At 39.0% G+C, this 22,597-nt stretch overlaps 2 protein-coding genes across 2 annotated transcripts in view; both read left to right on the top strand.

Annotated features, from left to right (window-relative positions):
• Nucleotides 1-724: 724 nt before the first annotated feature.
• Nucleotides 725-22,286, top strand: PINX1 (PIN2 (TERF1) interacting telomerase inhibitor 1). Its single transcript, XM_081076418.1, has 6 exons — nucleotides 725-884; nucleotides 6,029-6,138; nucleotides 7,839-7,931; nucleotides 9,740-9,818; nucleotides 17,789-17,881; nucleotides 21,912-22,286. The coding sequence occupies exons 1-6, from the start codon at nucleotides 866-868 to the stop codon at nucleotides 21,974-21,976; spliced, it is 459 nt and encodes a 152-aa protein (XP_080932544.1). The 5' UTR covers nucleotides 725-865; the 3' UTR covers nucleotides 21,977-22,286.
• The window catches only part of RP1L1 (RP1 like 1), a 181,081-nt gene continuing 180,452 nt past the window's right edge, over nucleotides 21,969-22,597 (top strand). The window contains exon 1 of the mRNA XM_081077365.1: nucleotides 21,969-22,041. The gene's annotated coding sequence lies outside the window, so the exon portion shown is untranslated. The remainder of the gene's footprint in view (nucleotides 22,042-22,597) is intronic.

Raw genomic sequence — 22,597 nt, 5'->3', positions numbered from 1 at the left:
AACTCCCCTGGGGACAGACGTACTTTAGCTAAAATTCACAAATATCTATATTAAAATTATTTTGCTCGGTGCGGATATAGATACAGAGAGGAATGTGACAAAGGCAAAGTTCCAGAGTGCACGTTGTAATGGAGGGGAAGGAAAACAACTTTGTTTTGTTGAAGGTATCGTTTTATTTAAAGAGAGACAGCATTTCCCCCAGATTTAATTATCTGCTTAACTTGGGATCGTCTTTCGATCCCAAGTGAGAATCTTTTTCTCCCTCCCCCATCTCAGCGAGCAGAGCGGTAGGACATTAAGAAGAGATGAGGCACCATCCAGGCAAGTTTCTTAAACTCCATCTCCACACCGTTTTAATAACGCTAATGACCCTAAGGCCTGTTGTTTACGTTTCTTTTCCTTATCAGACTGTGGGCTCCTTGAGGGCAGAGTTCATGTCTTATTTCCATAAGGAACAATGCTCGGCATTTAGCAATGAATGATGAGAGCGCCTGCTCTGCGGCAGACACTCTTCAAAAGGCTTTACGTATATTCAGTCATTTAGTACAGGAATTGGCTCAAACGAAGGTTTCCACTCCTTTCTCCACGTGGTTTAGATCGGAAGACGACTGACCGCTGCTCACCTAGTGTCCACGCCCTCTCGCCTCCCCGCCCCGCCCCCAGACTGTCCGCGCCCCGCCCACTCGCCGTGCCTAATAAATACTAAAGGGGCCGGTCGCGCCTCAATGACGTAAGCAGCGCGCGCCCTCGCCGCTGCAACTCACCTGGCGTGAGAGTCTGGTGGTTCCCATTGAAGCGCGAGCGGGCGTCGGGGTAACCTCAGTGGCTCATACTCGGCGGTCCGCGGCATCTCAAGCTCTGCGACATGTCGATGCTGGCTGAGCGTGAGTGTTGGGCGCGGGGACCCGATCCTGCCGCGCGGGTGAAGGTTCCGGGTGACGCGCCGGGCCGGACCCTGTGGCTGCGGTGCGGGTGACCGGCGCGCAGTCGGGTGGAGGATGCCGCGGGCTGGCCACTGGCAAGCCCGCTTCGGTTCGCCCTGCGTGCCGCGGAGATCTCCCACCCCCGCCTGCTAGTGACAGAGACTGCGACTGTCGCGTTCAGAGCTGGGCACGCGCGCGCTGGCTTTGCAGGAGAGTCAGGGCGCCCGCGTCCTGGGGACCGGACTTGTCACTTCCCCGGGCCTCAGCCGCCTCCGGTTTACAACGAGGAGGTTAGGCCGCCAGAATCGCCTTAGGCAGTGAAATCCCGTTCTCGAAGATGTACTGATCCCAGAAAAAAGGTGTACTTAAGATGTTTTGAACCCAGAAACGCAAAGGGATCAGTAACATCAAACCCAGGAAATGAGCAGTTTTAGGTGTGCAGGGCTAAGAAGTGGTTCTAAGTAAGGCTGTGGCGGTTTTGACTTTGTTGGAATTAGCACGCTTCAATGACGCGGTGTCTGCCTCGGTTTGCCTTGGTCGTTTATCATCACTGGGGGAACGAAAATTCCTGAATTCCCTGCCTGGATCGGCTGTTCAACTTCCGAATGGGACCTGTAGTGAGGTGGCCGGCCACCAGAGGGCAGTCGACGCCTATGACTGGAAACACAGCGGCTTACTTAACAGACCAACAGCAGTTACACAGGGATTTGTGACGTCAATGCTGTCAACATCCTCTAGTCTGAGAGCAGGAAGGAATGTGAGCACCAAACGAAATGGGTAGGGCTCCGTTCCAATCTTAGCGGGGCAAAAATTGAGGTTCAGAGGAAAATAATTCACCCCAAGTCGTTGGAGTAGCGATAAAATTGGTCTGTCTGGTTATCTCTGCCTCTTTATGTTCTTGTTAGGACCAGCAGTTTTCTACTGTTTTGAATAGGGACGCATAGAAAGGAATACCACCACGTCTCAGATCGTGATCTTAGAGCCTAGATCGCTGAGCTCTCTGCTGGCTTTAATATTCTTTGATGTGTGCTTAATTCAGCATGCACTGGGGAACATTATTAGCCCTGGCTCTGCTATTCATTTATATCCCTTTCCATGATCAGTTTCTGTGGCGGTATTAAAAGCTTCTTTTGTTATCTTCATGGCTAGGTTGGCTTAAAAAAATCAAGGAGATGGTCAATGTAAAAATAGTTCGAAGTAGGAAGTGGTATACAGGTGCAAAGCCTATTTGTAGACATCAGTAATTCAAATTGCATGGTTTCAAGGGAATATTTTCAGTTCTACTCTCCCCACCAGGACTACAAATTTTCAAATCGTTGTCATGATAATACATAATGCGTTGTCTTTTTTAAAAAATTTGCTAGATTAATGTCTGTGACATACTTTATGGTTAGATATTTAGGACTGATGTTCTTATTTTAGAAATGAAAATATGGAGGCATAGAAAAATTCTAGTCCCACAATTTCACCACCCAGCAATTATTTTCACTGATAGTTTATAAAATCAGGATCATTCTGTAGGTACAGTTTTGTATTCTACTTCTTTTTTTCTGCTTAACATTAGTGAGCATCTTCACTTCCGGAAGTGGACTATATTTTGTTTTATCTTCACCCTGTTTTTTAAATCTTATACTAATTTTCTTTGAGTGTCTCAAAAACACTCGTTATCTTGTGTTTCTCTAATTATCAAATGTTATGGATAAGAAAACCAGTTTACACAAACCTCCTGCTCTGTGAAACAAGAATTTCATTTATCACTCTCACTTCCAAGTCTATATAATTTGGAGTTTTAGATCCAGATTTTTATATCAAGGTATTACTTTTTGCAGACTTTTTTTGAGACCAATTTTTGATCCTTGGAATCATTACATTTTATAATTAAAAATCACAGCACTAGCTAGTGGATTTTAATGCTTATTGCATTAAAATAATATACTGTAGTTTCCTCAGTTTTGAATATGTCTTGAACAATGTGTTAATAAGCATGCAGGGTAATATATTTTGTGTTCTTGAATATCTGAAAGTGTCTTTGGGAAAAAATACACAAAACTTTTGTCCTTGGTTCTTGAAACTCAACATACCTTTCAGAGGAAGCTGAATCCTGGCATAGCCATGTGATATTAGGCATGGGGCAATTGAAAGGTGAAGTCCCTTGTAGCTGTCCTATGAAGGTTGTTTATTCAGGTTATCCCAAAAACATCCTGACAGAACCATTTACATTTAGCTCTCCAAATAGGAGGAGTCCCCACCAGAGGACGGTTAAACACGTCACCCCAGATAGTGTTTCTGCGGGTTCTGGGCACTGTACCCTGAGGCCCAGTGCTGTCCCTCACGCTGCTGACCTATATGGTGTCTGGGTCCCCAACACCATCCCCAGGTTCAGTGATTTGCTAGGACTCAGGACACAGGACTCATTATCTAGTTGTAATCATAATGGCTAAGATTTATTATGGCTAAAGGATACAGAGCAAAATCAGCGAAAGGAAAAGCCACATGGGGCGAAGTGCAGGGGAAACAGGCACCAGCTCCAGAGTCCTCTCTCAGGAGAGGCACATATGACACACTTCATTCCCTTGGTGCAATTTGTGGCAACACGTGTGAAGTGTTGCCTACCAGGGAAGCTTGTTAGAGACTTAGTACCCAGGGGTTTTTACTGGGGGCCGGTCCCATAGGCAGCCTCTGCCGGGCTTGTACTAACATTCCAGACTCCCAGAAGGAAAGCAGGTATTCCGCATAAGCCATATTGTGTGTATGAACAGTTATTTCTGAGAATGGTAGAAATCCTGAAGCCCACGTTCCCAGCCAAGGGCCAGCCTTGCAAGGAAGCCTTTTGAAGGGAAGCTATGAGTCAGGCCTGCTGTGTTAGCTTTTTTCTCCACATAGGTGTTAGCAAAGCTGACATCTGGGCACAAAACAGACTGTGGAATAAGAATAACATGGTGCATGGAAAAGTAGATCCAATCTGAACAGACTAGAGACAATTTTTTCCTTGCCAGGATTTCCCAAACCTGGAAACTTCTACAAGACTCGAGCCAGAAAGTGTTTCAGGGAAGTAGGGTTCTGGTCAAATAAGCATGTCTGCTCTGCTCTCCTCTAAAAGGTTCTACACATTGGCATATTAAAAGTCTGGGAAAGTTTGTAGTATGGAACACTATGAAATTTTGTTTTGGCCCAGTGTTACTGTTTTTGAATTTAATGGGGAGCCCCTCCTCGCCTTTCACATCCTCGTGGGAAACACTGCCCTACCCCATTGGTGAGGATACCTGCCATTTCTTTGGGGAAGAGAAACTGACCTTGCCTCCCATCCAGTCTCTCGTGTCAGCATTCTCATCTGCTGCATATACATATGTGACATAAACTACTATATGCAGTTCTTAGGGTAGAGGGTGGCCTCAGTCAGTCTCAAAAAATTTTGTTTCATACACACCCCAGTCAGAGCCCTGGCAAGCGCCGCTGCTCAGAGACGTGCACTCTGACACACGCCGGTAAGTGGCCTTGCAGAGGGAACCCTAGGATTTGTTCATTAGCAGAGGCAACGTTATGCTGAGTATTTACTAAGAGAAGGAAAGCGATAACATAGTCACCACTAGCACTTTTGGGTCACCGTTTTCCTGGAAAACACTACAGTTGAGCCCAACTTGCTTTGCTTTAGAAGTAGCCTTTTTTCTGCCTGCATGCGTGCAAAAGGGTTACTTTTGCTAGGTTATGTATAGTTATAGGTTTCTTTATTGATTTCACATACAGTAACTTTGACGGGAGGTCGTGATTTTTTAAAAATTATGTTATGAGACTGAAAAGGCATGAGGTTGATGTTGGTAGTGACATACTGGCTGCCATCAGGGCAGTAGGTGAATGATGATGGCACTTGACTCCCAAATTTCTCACTTGGCCACAATTTACTTTTGCGTTTCATATTCTTTTTCTCTGGATTTTTGAGGTTCTATATCTCAGCCATAATTTTTCTTAAAACTATAAGGTTAACTTTGAGTTCCTAATGCTTATTTACCTGCATTAAAAAAAAAAGTACTTAACTTGAAAGAGAATCAGAGCAGTGCCTTAATTCAGTTATGTTCCTTTCTTCCTTTCCCCTCTTCTTGTCTCCTCTTCCTTCCTCCCTCTCTCTCTTCCTTCCTCCCTCCCTTCCTTCCTTCCTCTCTTCTTCCTTCTTCTTTCCTTCTTTCTTTCTCACTCATTTGTACATTCATTTACATACTTACTGGGTACCTACTATGGATAAAGTGTTTTTCATTTCTTGCAATGAAACATAAGAAAGGATAAGACACATTGTGAGCCATAAGGAGATTATGGTCTAATAGGAAACATAAGAGATGGATATAAATAGACATAATACAGAAAAATGTTAATTAAATGCCAAAAAGTAAGTAGGTAATTTATTCTAGAAGTTTACAGAGGAGTCATATGACTTTAGGGCATCTCAGTGAGAAGGAATGGTGTCACTAATATCTGTGGATCATGTGTATAGATAGTACAGTTGACTCTCTCCAGTATTGTAATGACTGTTGGATATTGTGGACAAAGAATATAGCTTTGATGTCAGTAGGACCTTGTTTTGTATAAGAGGCTCTGGTTTTTCCTTGGGGACAGTAGGCACATTTCTGTCCCTGAGCCTCAGATTTTCTCATCTGAAAAGTGGAGATAAGAATATCTACCGTCATTGGGTTACTCGGAAAATTGAATCTAATGTGTGGGTAGCATTTGGTGCATAATATATGGCAACAAAAACTATAAACGCTGCTGCTGCTGCCACTACAATGGTGATGATGACGCTAGTGTCCTTTAATAAGTTGCTGAATGTGGAGGACCCAACTGATGGGATAGCTGTGTGTTTTGATTGGTCACGTTTGGAGGGAATATCTTTATGTTTGTCTTCTGAGGTCAATTTGTATGTTGAGAATATATAGTTATTGGGGAAACTGGGGTAAATGATCCAGTCTGATGCTGAATCTACTATCTGTATCTATTAAAACATAACGTATGTCATATTTTATCCAAGTATGTGTGTATGTATTAGGTATGTTTGTATTTGTGTGGTATTTTTCAGATTTGTAAGATAAGTTGCCAATGAGGTGCTCTGTCATTTACAGGTCGGCGGAAGCAGAAGTGGGCTGTGGATCCAAGAAACACCGCATGGAGTAATGATGATTCCAAGTTTGGCCAGAGGATGCTGGAGAAGATGGGGTGGTCTAAAGGAAAGGTATTTTGGATAAGAGCAAAAGAAATTGGAGCCGTGCAAAGAAATTACAAATTAGGAGAATGCGTCTTTCTTAGGAGACTGGGAGAAATTTATGTTTTGGATGAATAAGTGATTTTGGAGAAATTAAGTAAATTACAGTGACCTTGTGATGGGAAAGTTAGAATTGAACATACATGTCAACTCTTTTTGTTTATCATTTAAACTGCGTGATTAGCATCTTTCATGGCCATTGCCTTTTAATTCGTTGCACTTGGAATCATACTTAACCATCAGAGTTTTATATTGCTAAGAGGAATATTTTATGATACATTTTCTCCTTTTCCTCATATTCCACTTATTGCTGACTCAAAGAGGAATTCTACTGACATCGCTACACTTAAGTACTTCTTGTCAAATACTTCCTGTTACCAAGTCCAGTGGACCCTTTTTTTGTTCTCACATTACTTAATCGCTTAGCAGCGTTGGACAGAATGGACTACTTCCTTCTTCAGATACTTCTGTCTTGGCTTCCACAGTACTGCCCTCCCTCTTTCACTCCTAAATTTGTTTCTGGCTCTTCCTCTTCCAGACTTTTGAGCTTTGGAGCTCCTGGAGTTCAGCCCCAGGCCCTTTCCTGTACTCTGCTTAGATGAATTCATTCATTCCATACCATCCTTTGGATTATCTGAATTCTGAGAATTACCTAATTCTGTCACTTTTCTGTATCTAGTTCATGTATATCCTCTGAGCTCCAAATGTGTAAATTTGTCAGCCTGTTTGACATTTCCATTTGAGTAGGCATCTCGAGTTTATCATTTTTGTTATACAACTCTGGATCTCCTACATCTTTTTCTTCTCAAGTTTACCCCATTTTTTGCAAGTGGTACCCTGTCTACCTACTTCCTCAAGCCAGAAATGGGAATCATGCTGGGTTCCCCCATTTCCCTCGCTTCCTGTGTCCCCAGTCATTATTCTCTAATCAGAGCACTGTCCCGTCCAAGCCCTGCCATTGCTTGCCCTCAACAGCCTCTCAGCTGCTTTCTCATCTTCCTTCTTTTCCTCCTTTGGGCCATTTGCCATGCAACAGCCAGAACTGCTTTTAAAATACAGAAATTAGATCATGTTACTCCCTTGTTTAAAAGTTTAGTTGTTTCTCATTGTTTTAAAAAACAAGAAATCCAAATTTCTACCATCATTTATTTCCAGCGTCCTGTGAGATCTAGCACCTTCCTATCATCTCATTTCCTGTTCATTCACTCTGCCGAAGCTACCCTGGGTTCCTGTTAGGTTCTCCAGTACACCAAGCTCTCTGGGACACCTTACAAATGAGTGTTAATTGATGCAGGGCACTTGGAGTCTCCCTCCCCTTTCTCAGTGTTGTTTTGTAAAATTATTTAATGGAGAGAACCATAGACTCGTAAAACCTCCAATGGGCTTCTAGTAGTTTTGTGGCAGAACATCAGAAAAAGGCATATTCTCTGTAGTGTTTACATGGGCCTTCAATTAGGTCTCAGGTTGAAGAATAACTATTCATTATTATAAGTGCGTCCTTGGTGTTACAGACACGTCTGTGAGAATTCATTAGACTGTCCTCTTTGAGGGCATGGATAGTGCCTCGCTCCTAGATGTTTAATAATTAGTTGAATGGTTGATGCAGGACGATAGAGATAATCACTCTTTATACCTGATCAATAAACTAACTCTATGTTTTATCTCCACAGGGTTTAGGGGCTCAAGAGCAAGGAGCCACAGAGCATATAAAAGTTCAAGTTAAAAATAACCACCTGGGGCTTGGAGCTATGATCAATAATGAAGTGAGCAACAGTGTGTCTGCTGGGGGGTTTCCTTGCATAATTGACTTTTTTTGTAAATTTATAAATTTTAATTCAATCAAATTGATTGATCAGTTTTTAACCATTCACGTGTGTATCCTCTGTGTTTTGGTTAAGAGCCCATAACTACTCATCAAGTGTCACGCTCTCACCTTGCCTTATTGTCCTTCTGGCATTCTTCACTTATATCTAAGAGATCCAAACTAGTTTTATCGCTAAACTTTGCCAAAAGTATTCTTTTTATAGAAGTACTCATTTCAGGTCAGAGGAATCGTCATCTTTCCCTCTGTAATATTAGCTTATAGTGTTAAAAGTTGGTGATATTTAGTTTCGGAAAAAACTAAAAGTTTCTTTTAACAAGAAAGTGATGTTCTTTTCCTGTCCCATTTTCTATTTCTGACTTTCGGTATACGACAGTCGAGTTTCTTCAAACTTCCTCTTAAACCCTGACACTTTGAAAATATGACACTGTAGTTAAAATTAATGGCCTATCCTGCTTTTCATTTCAGTATTATTTGCTTTAGAAAGTGTCTAAGCTGAAAGCTTTGTTCTTACATTTCTATAGCTAACAGAATCTGGTAGAAAATTTAAATTACTTCAGGTAAACTGAATTACAGCTAACCCTTGAACAACATGGGGATCGAAACACTGACCCCCATATAGTCAAAAGTCCACGTATAACTTTTGACTCCGAAACTTAACTACTAATGGCCTGCTGTTGACCAGAAGCCTTACCAGTAACATAAATAGTTGATTAACACATAGTTTGTATGTTATATGTGTTATATACTATATTCTTACAACAAAGTAAACTAGAGAAAAGAAAATGTTGTTAGGAAATCATAAGGAAAACAAAATATACTTATAGTATTTATTTTAAAAAAAAGAAACAACACATGTGAGTGGACCTGTACATTCCAAACTCATGTTGTTTAAGGATTAACTGTACTTTGATTAGTTCAGTAGCACTGACTAGCACACTAGACCAGCTAAAATTTGCTGGACCAACAGCTAAAATTTTAAACCACTAAAGAAAGAGTTTACATAAGGTTGGTTTTGAAGTTAGTTGTTGAGAGATAGATATGCAGATGTACTTAATTTTTTTAGGAAAAGTATTGCCCAGTAAACTTACTAATCTTAAGCAGTCTTAAAAAAAAAGTGTATATGAGGCAAATTCCTACATCGATACCTTGCTTCCCACTGGTTTAGATTGTTTTAGAGATGTTCATTCTCTCTTAAAGCCAGATTCTATTTGGTATAATGAACTTAGCAGCTTACCACCTTACAAATGGGTGCTGATTGACTCAGGGAACTTTTTCCCTCCCCCAGTGTGATTTTGTAAAGTTGGTTTCGATGCCAGCAAATAGAATTGGGCAAGATATCCGAAGCATAAATGAACAAAGAAGAAAGCTAGCCCCCAAGTCCATCACTGCCTTTTTCCTTTGACTTGCATAATTTTCCATTAGTGAGAAAAAAATAATGTTTTGTTTTATTTCAATATTTAACATGCAGGTTGCCTGTTGATTATTTGACTGTAATTGATGATTGATAAATTATCCACATTTAAAATCAGGACTTAAGCTTCCAGGAAGCCCATTTTTAATACTAATATAAATTACATTTCAAATTTAGATTGTATCTTCTCCATTCAAATTTATAAAATATTTTGATGGAACATTTAAAATTTCACATTAACCACCAGACTTCCTTGATTCCAAAATACATCTTATCTCAACCAGTATAGGTAAACTACAGACTTGCCTCTAACTGATTGTTTTGGTGTTTTTCAGGACAACTGGATTGCTCATCAGGATGATTTTAACCAGCTTCTGGCTGAACTGAACACTTGCCATGGGCAGGAAACAACGGGTAGGGAAACCTTTGCTTTGTTATCCATTAAATTTATAGAGGACATAATCTTAAAAATATGTTTACCAAACTCATTTTATTATAAGCTTCATATACCTAAAAATTAATTGATTGAAGCTATTACAAATAGTCATTTCTGTTTATGTTTTAATGGTGCTTTCATTATATGAATCTTAAGTCATAACCAAACACTTTTTTCCTGTTAAGAGTTAGAGAATGGCAAGGTAAATCCATGCACTTTGCAACCTCAGATAGTAAAGTGATCTTTCCAGGGATCCAAGAGTGTCACTAAAACATGTTTTTGTGTGTGTGTGTGTTGTTTTTTTCTGGTAGGTAAAGTAACAGTTTTATTAAATAAATAAAGTTTTATTTCAGATATATTACAATCATGCCAAAGATGTATAACCCAGCATATGCATGTGTGTGGGTGTGAAGTAAACCCTAAAATAGTTTTCCATTTTTAAAGACAGACAACTTTTTCCAAATAGAACATGTTTTAAAAATACAAAGCAAGAACTGCCAAGTGGAACCATAACCCAGCAAAGGCTTAATAGAAAAGCCTTTTTGTGTGTGTGGATTCTACCTAGTGAAATTTGTTTTCTTTTTAATGTATGTAAGAGATTCAGATTGCTCCGGTCATAGTAAAATTTGTTGCAAGGGGCTCAGTACTAGAAATTGTATTCCCAAGCTGGAAGAACTAGAAATGAAAAATTTGAACATTGGTCTTTCCATATTGAATTAACAGAAAGGTAGTACTGTTTGGGGTAAGGGCATGGATGGTGTACTCCTCACACTTGTGGGTCTTTGTTATGATTTTAGAGTTGAAGGGACTTTTTTTGTCACATGGCTATTTGGAAGGCAAGGATGTAACTTCAGTTAATTCTGCTGGATAGTCATTGAAGAAATCGACACTATTAGCTGTTCTACAAACATTTTTTTAAATTGGGTAAAGTACACATAACGTAATATTTACCGTCTTAAATTTTTTTAAATTGGGTAAAATACACGTAACATAATATTTACCATCTTAACCATTTTTAAGTGGACAGTTCAGTGGCATTAAGTGTATTCACACTGTTGTGCAGCCATCACCTCCATCCATCCACAGGACTCTCCATCATTTCAAACTGAAACTCGGCCGAACTTCCCTTCCCTCAGCCCTTGCCAACCTCCATTCTAGTTTCTGTCTCTATGCATTTGACTACTATAGGGACCTCCTGTAAGTGGAATCATATAGTGTTTATCCTTTTGTATTTGGTCTATTTCACTTAATGTCCTCAAGGTTCATCCATGTTGTAGCATCTAACGTTGTACCATTTCCTTCCTTTTAAGGCTGAATAATGTGCCATGTGTATCCCATATATTTTTATCCATTCATTCATCAACGGACACTTGGGTTACAGCTCTTAGCTATTGTGAATAATGCTATGAGTGTGGGTGTGCAAATGTCTCTTCAAGTCCATGGTGTCAGTTCTTTTTAGTATATACCTAGAAATAGGAGTACTGGAACATATGATGGTTCTATTTTTAAGTTTTTGAGGATCTGCCATACCGTTTTCCATAGTGTCTGTACTATTTTACATTCCTACCAATAGTGCATAAGGGTTCCAATTTTTCCACATCGTCACCAAGACTTGTTATTTTTGTTTTTTTTGATAGTTGCCATTCTACTGGGTTTGAAGTGATACATTTTTGTGCTTTTGATTTGTATGTCCTTTAGAAATTAGTCATGTTGAGCACTTTTCATACTTATTGGCCATTTGTATGACTTCTTTGGAGAAATGTCTTTTCAGGTCCTTTGCCCATTTTTGAATCAGGTTTTTTTGTTGTGGAGTTGCATTCTGCAAACATTTTTATAAGGAATTTCTTGTCCCTTTGCACAGTGTTTGGCATGTAGTGAACAGTCAAAAGAGGTTAAATTGAAAGAGAAAGAACTTTGTGGAATGAAATTAAAAATTAGATTTGAGTTCAGCAAACATTTATAGAGCTTCGTGCTGAATACAAAGTTAGACTTGAGAATATACGGATGTATGAGACATGCATAATCCCTGCTTGGGAGGATGCCAGCAGGATATGCTAGTAAAATTACAGCACAAATCTGTCTGTGGGAAGGTCTGTTGCAATACTGCGTATGGGAGTTAGCCCAAAAGCATGACGGGAAAGGTGCTCTGTATTTTCCCTAATTGGATTGGACTTCTTATTGATATCTCTACTTGGACAGTTTTCCTTATCCATGGGATAACTCTTAGAACTATCCTAACCATTCTATATGTGATCCTATTACAAAAGATAGTCATTTCAATGTTAGCTAACGAAAAACATAAGGAAAATGTTTTGTGAAAATGTTGACTGGACTGGTATTTATTAGGAAATGCAGGATATATGCAGTAGTAAACTGCAGGGGTATTAGCCCTTACTAACTAAGCAGAAACATCTTTATATTCAAGATCACAGTTGAAACCAAGAACAATATAGATGTGACCGTTTGAGACTTGTACGTTCTGACTGACGTGTAACAGAGTGTAGTGGTGTAGAGATGAACGCCAGAACAGACTGCCTGGGTCTGAATCCTGATACTCACACTTCTACATGTGTGACCTTGAGTGAATTACTGAAAGTCTCTGTGCCTTGGTTTCCTCTTGTGGTGAAATGGAGGTAATAGCACCATCCTCAGAAGGCTGTGAGAATTAAATATATTTATGCAGCTAAAGTACCTTGAACACTGTGTAACACACAGTAAGTACTTAAGAAGTATTAGGTACTGCTGTAATGTTTGTCATTATTATTATTTGCAGAGCTAGAACTCTAAAATAGAGTATTTCCTCTGATGACCTTTAGTAATTAGGATGGACTGCCACCTGGTAAGTGATACTTTTAGGTGGCTGGATTTTGGTTAGATACCTAGGAGTCATTAATGAAATCCCCAGATAAAAAAATAGAATGATGTTCTTAACATAATGATCATTATACATATCTATATGTAATGACAGCAAGATACAAATAAAATTTGAAATGTATGTACGACTGACGAATGGTCTCTAATATTATAAAGTAAAAAAAAAGGGGGTGAAAAATAGTGTGAATGGTGTGCGTTTGTAGGAAAAAAATAGGAAATGTGTGTGTGCTTGGGTATATACACCAGAGGTTCACAAGTAGGGGTGATTTTGGCAACGTCTGGAGACATTTTTGGTTGTCACAACTGGGTGTGGGGCTGCTCCTGGCATCTAGTGTGCAGAGCTCAGGGATGCTGCTGGATATCCTACAGGGCACAGGACAGCCCCGGCAGTGGAACTACCTGGTGCTGAGACTGATAAAATATCTCTAAAGTATCTATTCTGTATGTATTTTATATACATAGACTATCTCCACAAAAACACTTAAGAAATTGATGGTGATGATTGCCTCTAGGGAAGGGACTTAATGACTGGGGAACAGGATGTGGGGAAAACTTAGCTTTTACTATGGTCTCTGTACCTCTCTGTACCTTCTCAAAAAAATTGCTTCAAAACTAATTTTAAAACCTTTTCCTTGACCCCCATTTACCTCATTTACTGTTACTTCCTGATGCTTCTGCTCTCCTTTGCTGAAAACTTCAAATTTTCTGTGCAAACTGATTTTAGTCCTTCTAGTCTCTCTTTTTAAAAAAATTTAACATTCCTTGAGTCTCATGTGTTCTGCTTAGTTTCTCAACCTCTCAGCTGCCTCTTCTAGAGTTGACAGACAATCAACGGAGTAAAAAGCCCCAAATGTCAGACTCACCTCCTCTGGATTTCCTTATCCCTAACTGTGAGTCTGCAATTCTTTACTGCTTTGTTTGCTCCATGGTAATATTTTTCAGCAATAATCCCCTACTCCCACCCCCATATTTGGTTTTCTAGGCAAAAGAAGTGGTTGAAATTTGCCAGTCACCATTACTGGAGGCAGGATTCTGCCTGGAATTTTTTTTGAAGTAAACTTTATCGAGGTGTGATTTGTATACAATATAATATACCCATTTTTGAGGGTATAGGTCCATGAGTTTTGACAAATGTACATACACCTTTGTAAACATAATAACCATGATAAAGAAATTTTCATCACTCCAAAGAATTCTCTTGGATGACCTTCTAGTCAGCCCTTTACTCCTCTCCCCACAACTCACCACTCCATTTTCTGGCCCCAGACAACCACTGATCTGTCCCTGTCGATTAGATTTGTATTTTCTGTATCATCTGGCTTCTTTTTCTCAGCATGCTTCTGAGCTTTGTCTATGTTATTGCATTTATCAGTAATTCATTTCATTCTTGAGTAGTATTCCATTGTATGAGTATGCCACAATTTGTGTATCCATTCACCTGGTGATGGACGTTTGGGTTGTTTCCAGTCTGGGCTGTAGTTGGGCTTTCCTGACATTTGACTGAAGTGCAGTCAGTGAAATGTTTCAAGTGACTCAGGGAACTCTACTATGTGTCAGAAAGGTAGTCAGTACGTGACAGGTTCCAAGCAGTACTGCCGTGTCCATGTGCAGGCCTGTCCAAAGGTTCATCTGTGCAAGCTGATTCTTTCTTTTCTGCGTAAGACGTAGAAGTATCTTAATCATTGACAGGAGGCGTTACCAATCTATAGAGGAAGTTCCCTTCAAGACCACTAGAGGGTGCCAGTAGCCCTGCCGTAGGGAAGATGCAGTTAGCAGCTCTGCTTCCTATCTAGAGCTCAGTCATGTTTGAACCAGACCTTGCTAACTACCAGTCCCAGTACTGAAAAGCCTTTAGAAAATTCCTTTAAGGGAAAGCCTGTCCAAGGAATGGACCTGGAGAGCTAACAGATTATTTTTCTGCCATGTCATCTTTGGTAAATACAGTATATTCATCCGAGTGAAGTTTTGGTCATATTAAAGCTGAAATTATCGTGTTAAAGCTGAAGATCAAATGACACAATAACCCAGTAACATTTTTTTTGCTATAATAATATTTTTACTTCCTTAAGATTGCTTACCAAATTCGCATACTTTTCCTTTTAATGAAGCAGAGATTCCATATTGTCCTCTTCATAGAGTCTTACAAAGAGTCTAGAAATAGCCCGTATCTCCTTGTGGTACACAAAAATCAGTATAGTCTTTAAAATTTTATTTTTAAAACTTATCCTGTTTCAATGAGTTACTCTTTGCCAGACTCAGCCTAGCTTTTTGGTGGACTTACAGTTTTAGGAAATGTTTGTTATTTCCAGTTGATACTTTGTCTTCGTGATTTTAACTATTTTGGGAAGTCAGCTGGGATGCTGATAACATGTCCACAGAGGTGTGGTTTAGTACAGGGAGCTTCAGGTTTTTCTGCTCACATGTCTTCTAAGGGAATTTGAAAACTGGACCCTATCTCACGTTTTTCTATGGACATCTATAATGTTTTCTAACCATAGCTTTCAATAGTTGCAAAGTACAATAGCTTCTGGCCTATTGGGAAATATTGACATTTTAAAATAAAGTCAAATGTAGCCAGTAGATGACAAATACCAGAGCAATTTGATACCCATTGTTATCTATTTAGAAATGGACAAGTCCTTCTTTAATAGTCACAAGTATTATGTTTCATGGTTCCGTTTCCTCTGAAATAATATTTCCATTGTGTATACCCTATAGTATTTCATGTTAATATTCTTTTTTGGCTTAAACTTTTTAAGATTCACCGCCTCATCCTATTTCTCTGCCACAAAACAAATACATATAATATTTAAGTGTAAATATTTTTCCTTTGGATTAAGTTCTCAGTATAATTAGTAGATTACAATGAACAAAACCAGGAAACACATTTTGATAAATAATTATTATCCAAATCTTTTTGGAAGTGCACCTCTTCATGAGACAGATTGGCATGGGAAGGAGGCTGCTTTTGCTGCTTTGATTAAAGGATGCTTTCCTAACACTAGTACTTTGGCTCGTCCCTGTTTATCCCTGGTAAGAAGAGAGTGGTTCCTTTCTTTTGTAAAGTGGAAGGAGGACACATGGGAGAAGTGGGGAAGGAGAATCAGATCGATGTGTCCACTCCGAATCAGAGCAGTTTTAGGAGGGAGTGCATACGGACAAGAGATAGAAACTGGTCCCCTAAGGTCTGTCCTTGCTCGGGTATGCTTTGGGAATTCTGTGTACTCAGAAGCTGGAGAAGTTCCCCAGGTGATGTTCACGTGCTCTAAAGTGGGAGAGCAGCTCCCCTAACAGGGACACGGTGTAGTGGTTAAGAATGTGCACTCTCACTGCTTTCAGTGCCATCAAAGCCACCTCCTAGGTGTGCCTTATGTAACCCCTCTGTGCTTCAGCGCCCTTCTGTGACATAAGTTTAATAATCAGACCAGCTTCCTGATCGAATGGCTGTAAAATGGAATACAAAAATGCGCAGAAAGCTCTTAATCCAGGACCTAGTATTTAATCAGCCTTCAGTTGATAATAGCTTCTTTAAGCTGATAATCTGCTAGGTGATTGGTGTTTGGACCATCAAAATTGATATAAGTAACTCATGGGAGGCATTGCCTAAAAGCTTAAAATATGTGTCTTTATGTTATTAGAGCCTTGCTATATAATTCACACTTTGCTTTTGAAATTACCAATTCCTAGAAGGGATTACAGTTAACTGTCATGTTGTTTGATGGACATGTGCTTGTCTTGCTCCAATATTAAGGCAAAATTTTCCTTTTTTACCCATTTCTCTAACCTCATGTTTATATTTCCGTTCGACATAACTATAGGAGCGTTCAGTCTCCTCTACCTGTGGCATTCTGTTTCTGTGGTACTCTGCTCCCTGAACTTGATGAACAGGTACAGGAATACATAGAGGCAGCTCGTTATTATCCCGTAATTGACTCGAACCCCACATCGACTTGCTCTGTTATTTCAGCCAAGGGACTCCTTTCCGACTCACATTTTCCTGTTTTGTCAAAGAAATAACCCCATGAATTTATTCCTCGATGATTTCTTGTTGTTGTTGTTTTTACCCTTAACTGTGAGCCTCCAGTAAAATCTGGTGTTCGAGGCAGTGGCTCATTGCCGGTACTGCTTCTTCACTCTTAACCTGTCTTACCTTTTTTATTCACTTTGTAAAAGAACTTTTTATTTTGAAGTAATTGCAAACTCATAGGAAGTTGCAAAAATACTACTGCAAAGAGTCTGGAGTACCATTCCCCCAAAGGTGACATCTAACATAGCTTGTAGTGTAATAGCAAAACCAGGAAATTGACACTAGTGTTGACTGTTAACTAGACCAACAAACCTTATCCAGTTTTCACCATTTTTTAGCTTCATTCTTTTGTGTGAGTAGTTCTATGCAATTTTATCACGTGTGTACAAAACGTAGATTCATATAGCTACTAGCACAGTTAAGGCACAGGGTTGTTTCAGCACCACAAAAGAGCTGCCTCATGCTGCCTCTCTGTATTCACACCCACCCCTCTAACCTCTAACACCCCACTTTCATCCCTGTCCCCTGGAAACCATTAATTAGTTCTCCATCTCTATAGTTTTTTCATTTCAAGAATGTTATGTAAATGGAATCACATAGTATTTAGCATGACCTTTTTCACTAAGCAGAATGCCCTTGAGATCCACCCAGGATGTTGTGTATCAATAGCTCACTGCTCCTTATTGCAGAATAATATTCCAAAATAAGGATGTAGCAGAATTTGCTCATCCATTCACCCATTGAAAAATTTCGGTTATTTTCAGTATTTTAATACTACGAATAGGCTTTTTTGAACATTTGTATGTAGATTTTTGTGTGAACACAAGTTTTCATTTCCTTGAAGATTTTATAAATTACTGAAGAACATAGCCTTGCTTGATTTGTAGTACACAGTTTAAGAAGAAGATTTCTTATAACTTGATTAGAGTTCAATAATAAATGATAGCGCTCCTAAAGATTTTATTTAAATAAAACCATGTCACTATAAGAGAATAAATGAGAATGGATTACAGAGAATTTAATGTAATGCTTTTTGGTTTTTTTAAGACTCCTCAGACAACAAGGAAAAGAAATCTTTCAGCCTTGAAGAAAAGTCCAAAATCTCCAAAAACCGTGTTCATTATATGAAATTCACAAAAGGTAAAATTAAGCATTTCTTTATTTGTTGTTGCAAACTCTATGTTCACATGGGGTTTCTTAAAGCATTTTTAGCTTTTCACCTGCATCACTTCTTGTTTTACGAACAAAATAGGAAATTATGGATGGCCTAACTGGCTTGATCTAAAGCAGTGCTCAAGTTTCATCATTTGTTGTTAATTGCTTGGAGATCTTGTTAAAGAGCAGATTCAGATCCATTAGCTCTGAGGCAGGGCCCCAGATTTGCTTTTAGAGTAGGTACCAGTCCTTTGGCAAAGCTGAAAGCGGAAGTCAACTTACTATTTAAAAGAGAAAAAGGACTTTATATGGCTAAGTCAGAAAATAGTTTAAATTTATTGCTCAACATTTTTTTACATTTTCTTGTTTTTCGGGGCGCAATGTTGGTGTTGAATAGCTTCTAAAATGTGTCAATTTAGAGAATTATGCTCTGTATTGAGGCTCCAGTATGAGAAATCTTGCTCCCTGGTTGACCCTTGTATTATTCCACACCATCTCTTCATTTCATGGGGCGTTAATTTGGCATTCCATGGTCATTATGAGCATAATGTTAGAAAACATGGTTGAGAACTGGGTGATAAATCCTATTTTCCTCCATCACCACCTCCCCACTTCCCTTCCCATTTGACAATCAATTGTGAGTGCAGTTGTCTGCTTGAACCACTAGGTGGCAGTCTTGTATTGTGAAGAACAATTTAACTTGAACTCATCAACTCCCCAAATGTTTTCCCATAGAAAAATATTATGCATGAAGTGCACTTTCCAGGCACAAAAGCCTATTCATTACATAATATAATTAAAGTATAAATATGATGATAATTTATGTTGTGATATCTAGCCACCTTTGGATAATTCATCTATGGGAGATTAGATGTACGCTTCTACCTCGAAGTGCCAGGAAAAGCACATCTCTTTGCTTTTAGTCTTGTTGTCATGATTGGGAATTCCCTCACTCCTAGAACCCACCTGAATAGCAGTGGCAGCTAGAATTCTCACTACTTAAAAATACTAATGCTGTTCTTATTTGGGGCCAGGACCCCAAAAGGTAGGAATGGGCTTGGTTTAAATGAGAGTCTATGGCAGAGCTGACTGGAGTTGGGAGCTGAATAGCTTTGGAAGTGTGTGCAAGGAGATGCCGGTGCTTCCTCCTTCCCTGTCCCAGCAGGTGTGGTTTGTGTGGCTCTCGTGTCATCCGTTTCCTTTCTCGCAGGCTGGAGCCTTCTTTGTTGCTTTTCTCTATGGCTTCATCTCATGGTTTCTGTCCACCCCTGACCTGCTGAAGAACAGAACATCCTGTTGGCCCCTTGGTCCTTTTGAGGAGAAGCTAAATAGTCACTTCCTACCCAACTCCTTATATACCCCTCCTTTTTTCATTAGACCCTATAGAAAGAAGCAGAGGTACGGCAGACGGGTCCAGCTGAGCGAATTAGTGAAAATAAAAGTGGCCTGTAACTTTTGAATGGTATGGCAGTCTTTTAAGCTTTCACTTTTGCAAATAAAGTCTTCTAATTTTCTTTCAGTAGCTGACTACATGCATGAGTTCGTGTGAAGCAGTTGCTAAAGCCAGATAAACCTCCTTAGTCTTCTTTAATTTAATGGATGCCGGGAGTATTTGCTTTCTATTTCTCGTGAAACCACTCCCTTGCCAGGTGACCCTGTCAGTCTGGTGTGTTGTGCCTTCGTTTTTTCTCTTTTAAAATAGGGTGTGCTGATTTATTAGCCTTGCTTGGGGAGAAAAGGGATTTGGTATAAAGGGAAGAAAGTTAGGTAGCAGAGGAGATTGAGTGGGAAAACAGAGGAAATGCAGACTGGGAATAAGTAGAAAAGATAGGAGAAGGAAGCATGTATGAGAATACAGATATAAAGAAAGAAAGTATTTACCATCCATCTTAACACCCATACGGAAAGTTTATTTTAAAGTTCTTTAATTTACTAAAAGACATTTTTTCATGTAGAGCAACTATTGTCACTGGATATGAATGATAAACTCTAAGTTTCCTCCAAAGTAGACTCTCAGGTCACAGGAAACCTGAGTACTGGCCATCATTCTCTCAGACAAATCACTAAATCACTTCCCTTCTTTCACACTCAGTTTCCTCTTTTGTAAAATGAGGATAGGTTCTTAAGTCATTATTGAGTTCTAAAATAGGTTCTATTTTAGGACTTATCAGAAATATCTCCATTATATGGAACTTTTGATTGTTCAGCATTATGGATAATAAAGGTTTTAGCCTGTGGATATGCATATAATGGAAGTAACTACATCACATATTGGATGAGGATGATTCATGTTGGAACTCCATCAATGGTCCAGAAAACCAAAACATGAGAAAACTTCACTTTATGTAGCTTGGTGTGAAGAGTAAAGATAAAAATTGTACTTTAGTGAGGTTATAGTAGCATAGAACACTGTAAAATTTGCTATTGCCTAAATATTGGCTATGTCATTTTAGGTCTGATACATAATTATTTCTTCCTCTAGTCCTAAATTTATCATTTTAATTTGAAATAATTTATTATGTACTTTTAACAGTCATTTTCATCTATATTTGTTTAAAAGCCTAACTTCAACATGGTTTCTTTTAACTCGAGAAATGTTTGGCAATGCTAGATTTGTAGAGAGGAAACAGTAGGGAAAATATCAATTTCAACAAAACCATTTTTGAAGTTTTTCTGTATACAGTGAGCAGTTGTCAGGAGAGCATTGCTTTTTCTCTCCCCAGTTGTGCAATGGGTGGATAAAAAGTTGCATAAACTGTATTGTGCAACTTCATCATGGTAATTCACTCAGACTTCTATCCCTGTGACAATTTGTAGTATTTTGCTTCTTAAACAAGGAAATGAAATGCACAACACATGTCCTGGTAGTTGTTAGCTTGCTAGTCTGGAAACACGGAATGTAGTATCCTTAGCATGCTTAACTCCTCCCCACGGTTAGACTCTGATGGGTGTTAAGTTTCCTCTTTTGATTCTTTTGACATTTAAATATGAAGTCACACCACTGCAGACTTTTAAAAAATTCTGACTATCTTATCACATTTCACCTCCTACTCTGATTCTTTCACGGTTCCTGGTTTTCTGACATTACCCTGTATAGAAGTTGTCATAATCTTCTGTCCTAGGCGTTTTATCAGTCCCATGTGTTTCCATTTTTAAAAATTTAATATTATTGGTTTTATCCTTCTTGATCGGGGAGTGCAAATGAATTTTCTAGCAAGTGGAGCTCCCTGCATAAGCCTTAACTGTTTATTTTCATAAACATGTTTCTCAAACCTGCATTTCTTTGCCCTTGCCCCTTTATTCAGAGTAGAAAAATGCCGAGTTTTTGAGTCTCAGTTACAATACAGTTTTCTCCTTAGAACTTGTTGGGTTCTATATATGACTTCTGCCCTGAAACAAAAAGGCTCCAAATTTCTGTGATTCTTAAGTTCTTACGTTTATTTTGCATAGTTTCATTTTCCATGAGGACTTGGCGTTGCACGTATCTGGTGATAGCAGTAACAGCCCTCCCTTCTGGTTTGCTACCCTGATAGACTGGAAAACCTGATACTTACTGATTATTAGCAAAACAGCTAAAATAATCATAAATAAAGTGCTTTTCTACCTGCTCATCCTTTCATGGACCTTTGTTACATCAGTTTGAGAACTGGAACCCTTTTTCCTTGGTTCTCGAAATGTTATGGCAAATTGAAGACTGATACACAAACCAAATCCAGACAAATAACATGTTTCTTAGCTTGTTTAATTTTTTGATTGTCATTTTTTTCTAAGATCTAAGTTTATCAACAGAATTTGCTGTAATTTAACTACAGTTCAGAACTGAGACCAATAAGTTTTTAAACTCAATTTTAATATGTATATTTTATTTAAACGTGGCCGTAATTTTATAACATTCAACCATGACCATTAACTAATAACTATTTCTATATTGCTTCCATCTTCCATTTTTATCTCCCTTTGGCTTCCTTTCCATTGGTCTCTGACTCTTAATTCTTTTCTGTGTTTTGTTTTCCAGATCAAATCCAGAGCAAGGCCTGTAACAATCGTGGTTTCTACATTTACTTAAGGGAACTTTGCTAGAGGATAAAAATTTCTGACACAAGAACCTATCACCAAAATTTTAGAAACACTTGCAACCTTCATTGGTATAGCTAACTATCTCTGCCAGCTTGGCAGTTTTCCCTTTGATTTTTAGATTTGTTTGATCTCTGTGTGTTCGTATTTTGACATTCTGTTTTAAAATTGTCATCTTGCATGTACCTTCCTTTCCTTAATCCCCCCTTCCTTAATCCCTCCAGCATTCCTTTTAGTTGAATTGCTGTAAAAGAGGTCTTAATTTACATTTCCTTTAGGGTATCTATTGCGTTTCAGAAGATAGTGTAGGATAGATGGCCAGTACACATTTTGAACTAAGTACAACTCCTTTTTCTGAAACAAATTCCACAGTGTAAAATGGGCTATGCTGATGACAATGCTAGACTAGGTCTTTATAACTCCTGAGGGTTTGTCCACTTCTCCCCACTGCAACCAATTGTATTCCCCACTTCTCTGGTTTATTTCTTGAGTTCCTATCTGGTATATGCTTCATTTTGTTGTTAAGTTGGTTTCCTTTGGGGTCTTTTGTCAGGGTTCTATTTAATAATCAATGAGAACCAGGAAGGCTTCGTTTCTAGCTCAGGAAGAAAGGAGAGAGCCGCATAG

The sequence above is a fragment of the Rhinolophus hipposideros genome (assembly GCF_964194185.1).
Source record: "Rhinolophus hipposideros genome assembly, chromosome: 16".
NCBI classification, from domain to species: Eukaryota; Metazoa; Chordata; class Mammalia; order Chiroptera; family Rhinolophidae; genus Rhinolophus; species Rhinolophus hipposideros.
This window is presented reverse-complemented; position numbering and strand designations above follow the sequence as displayed.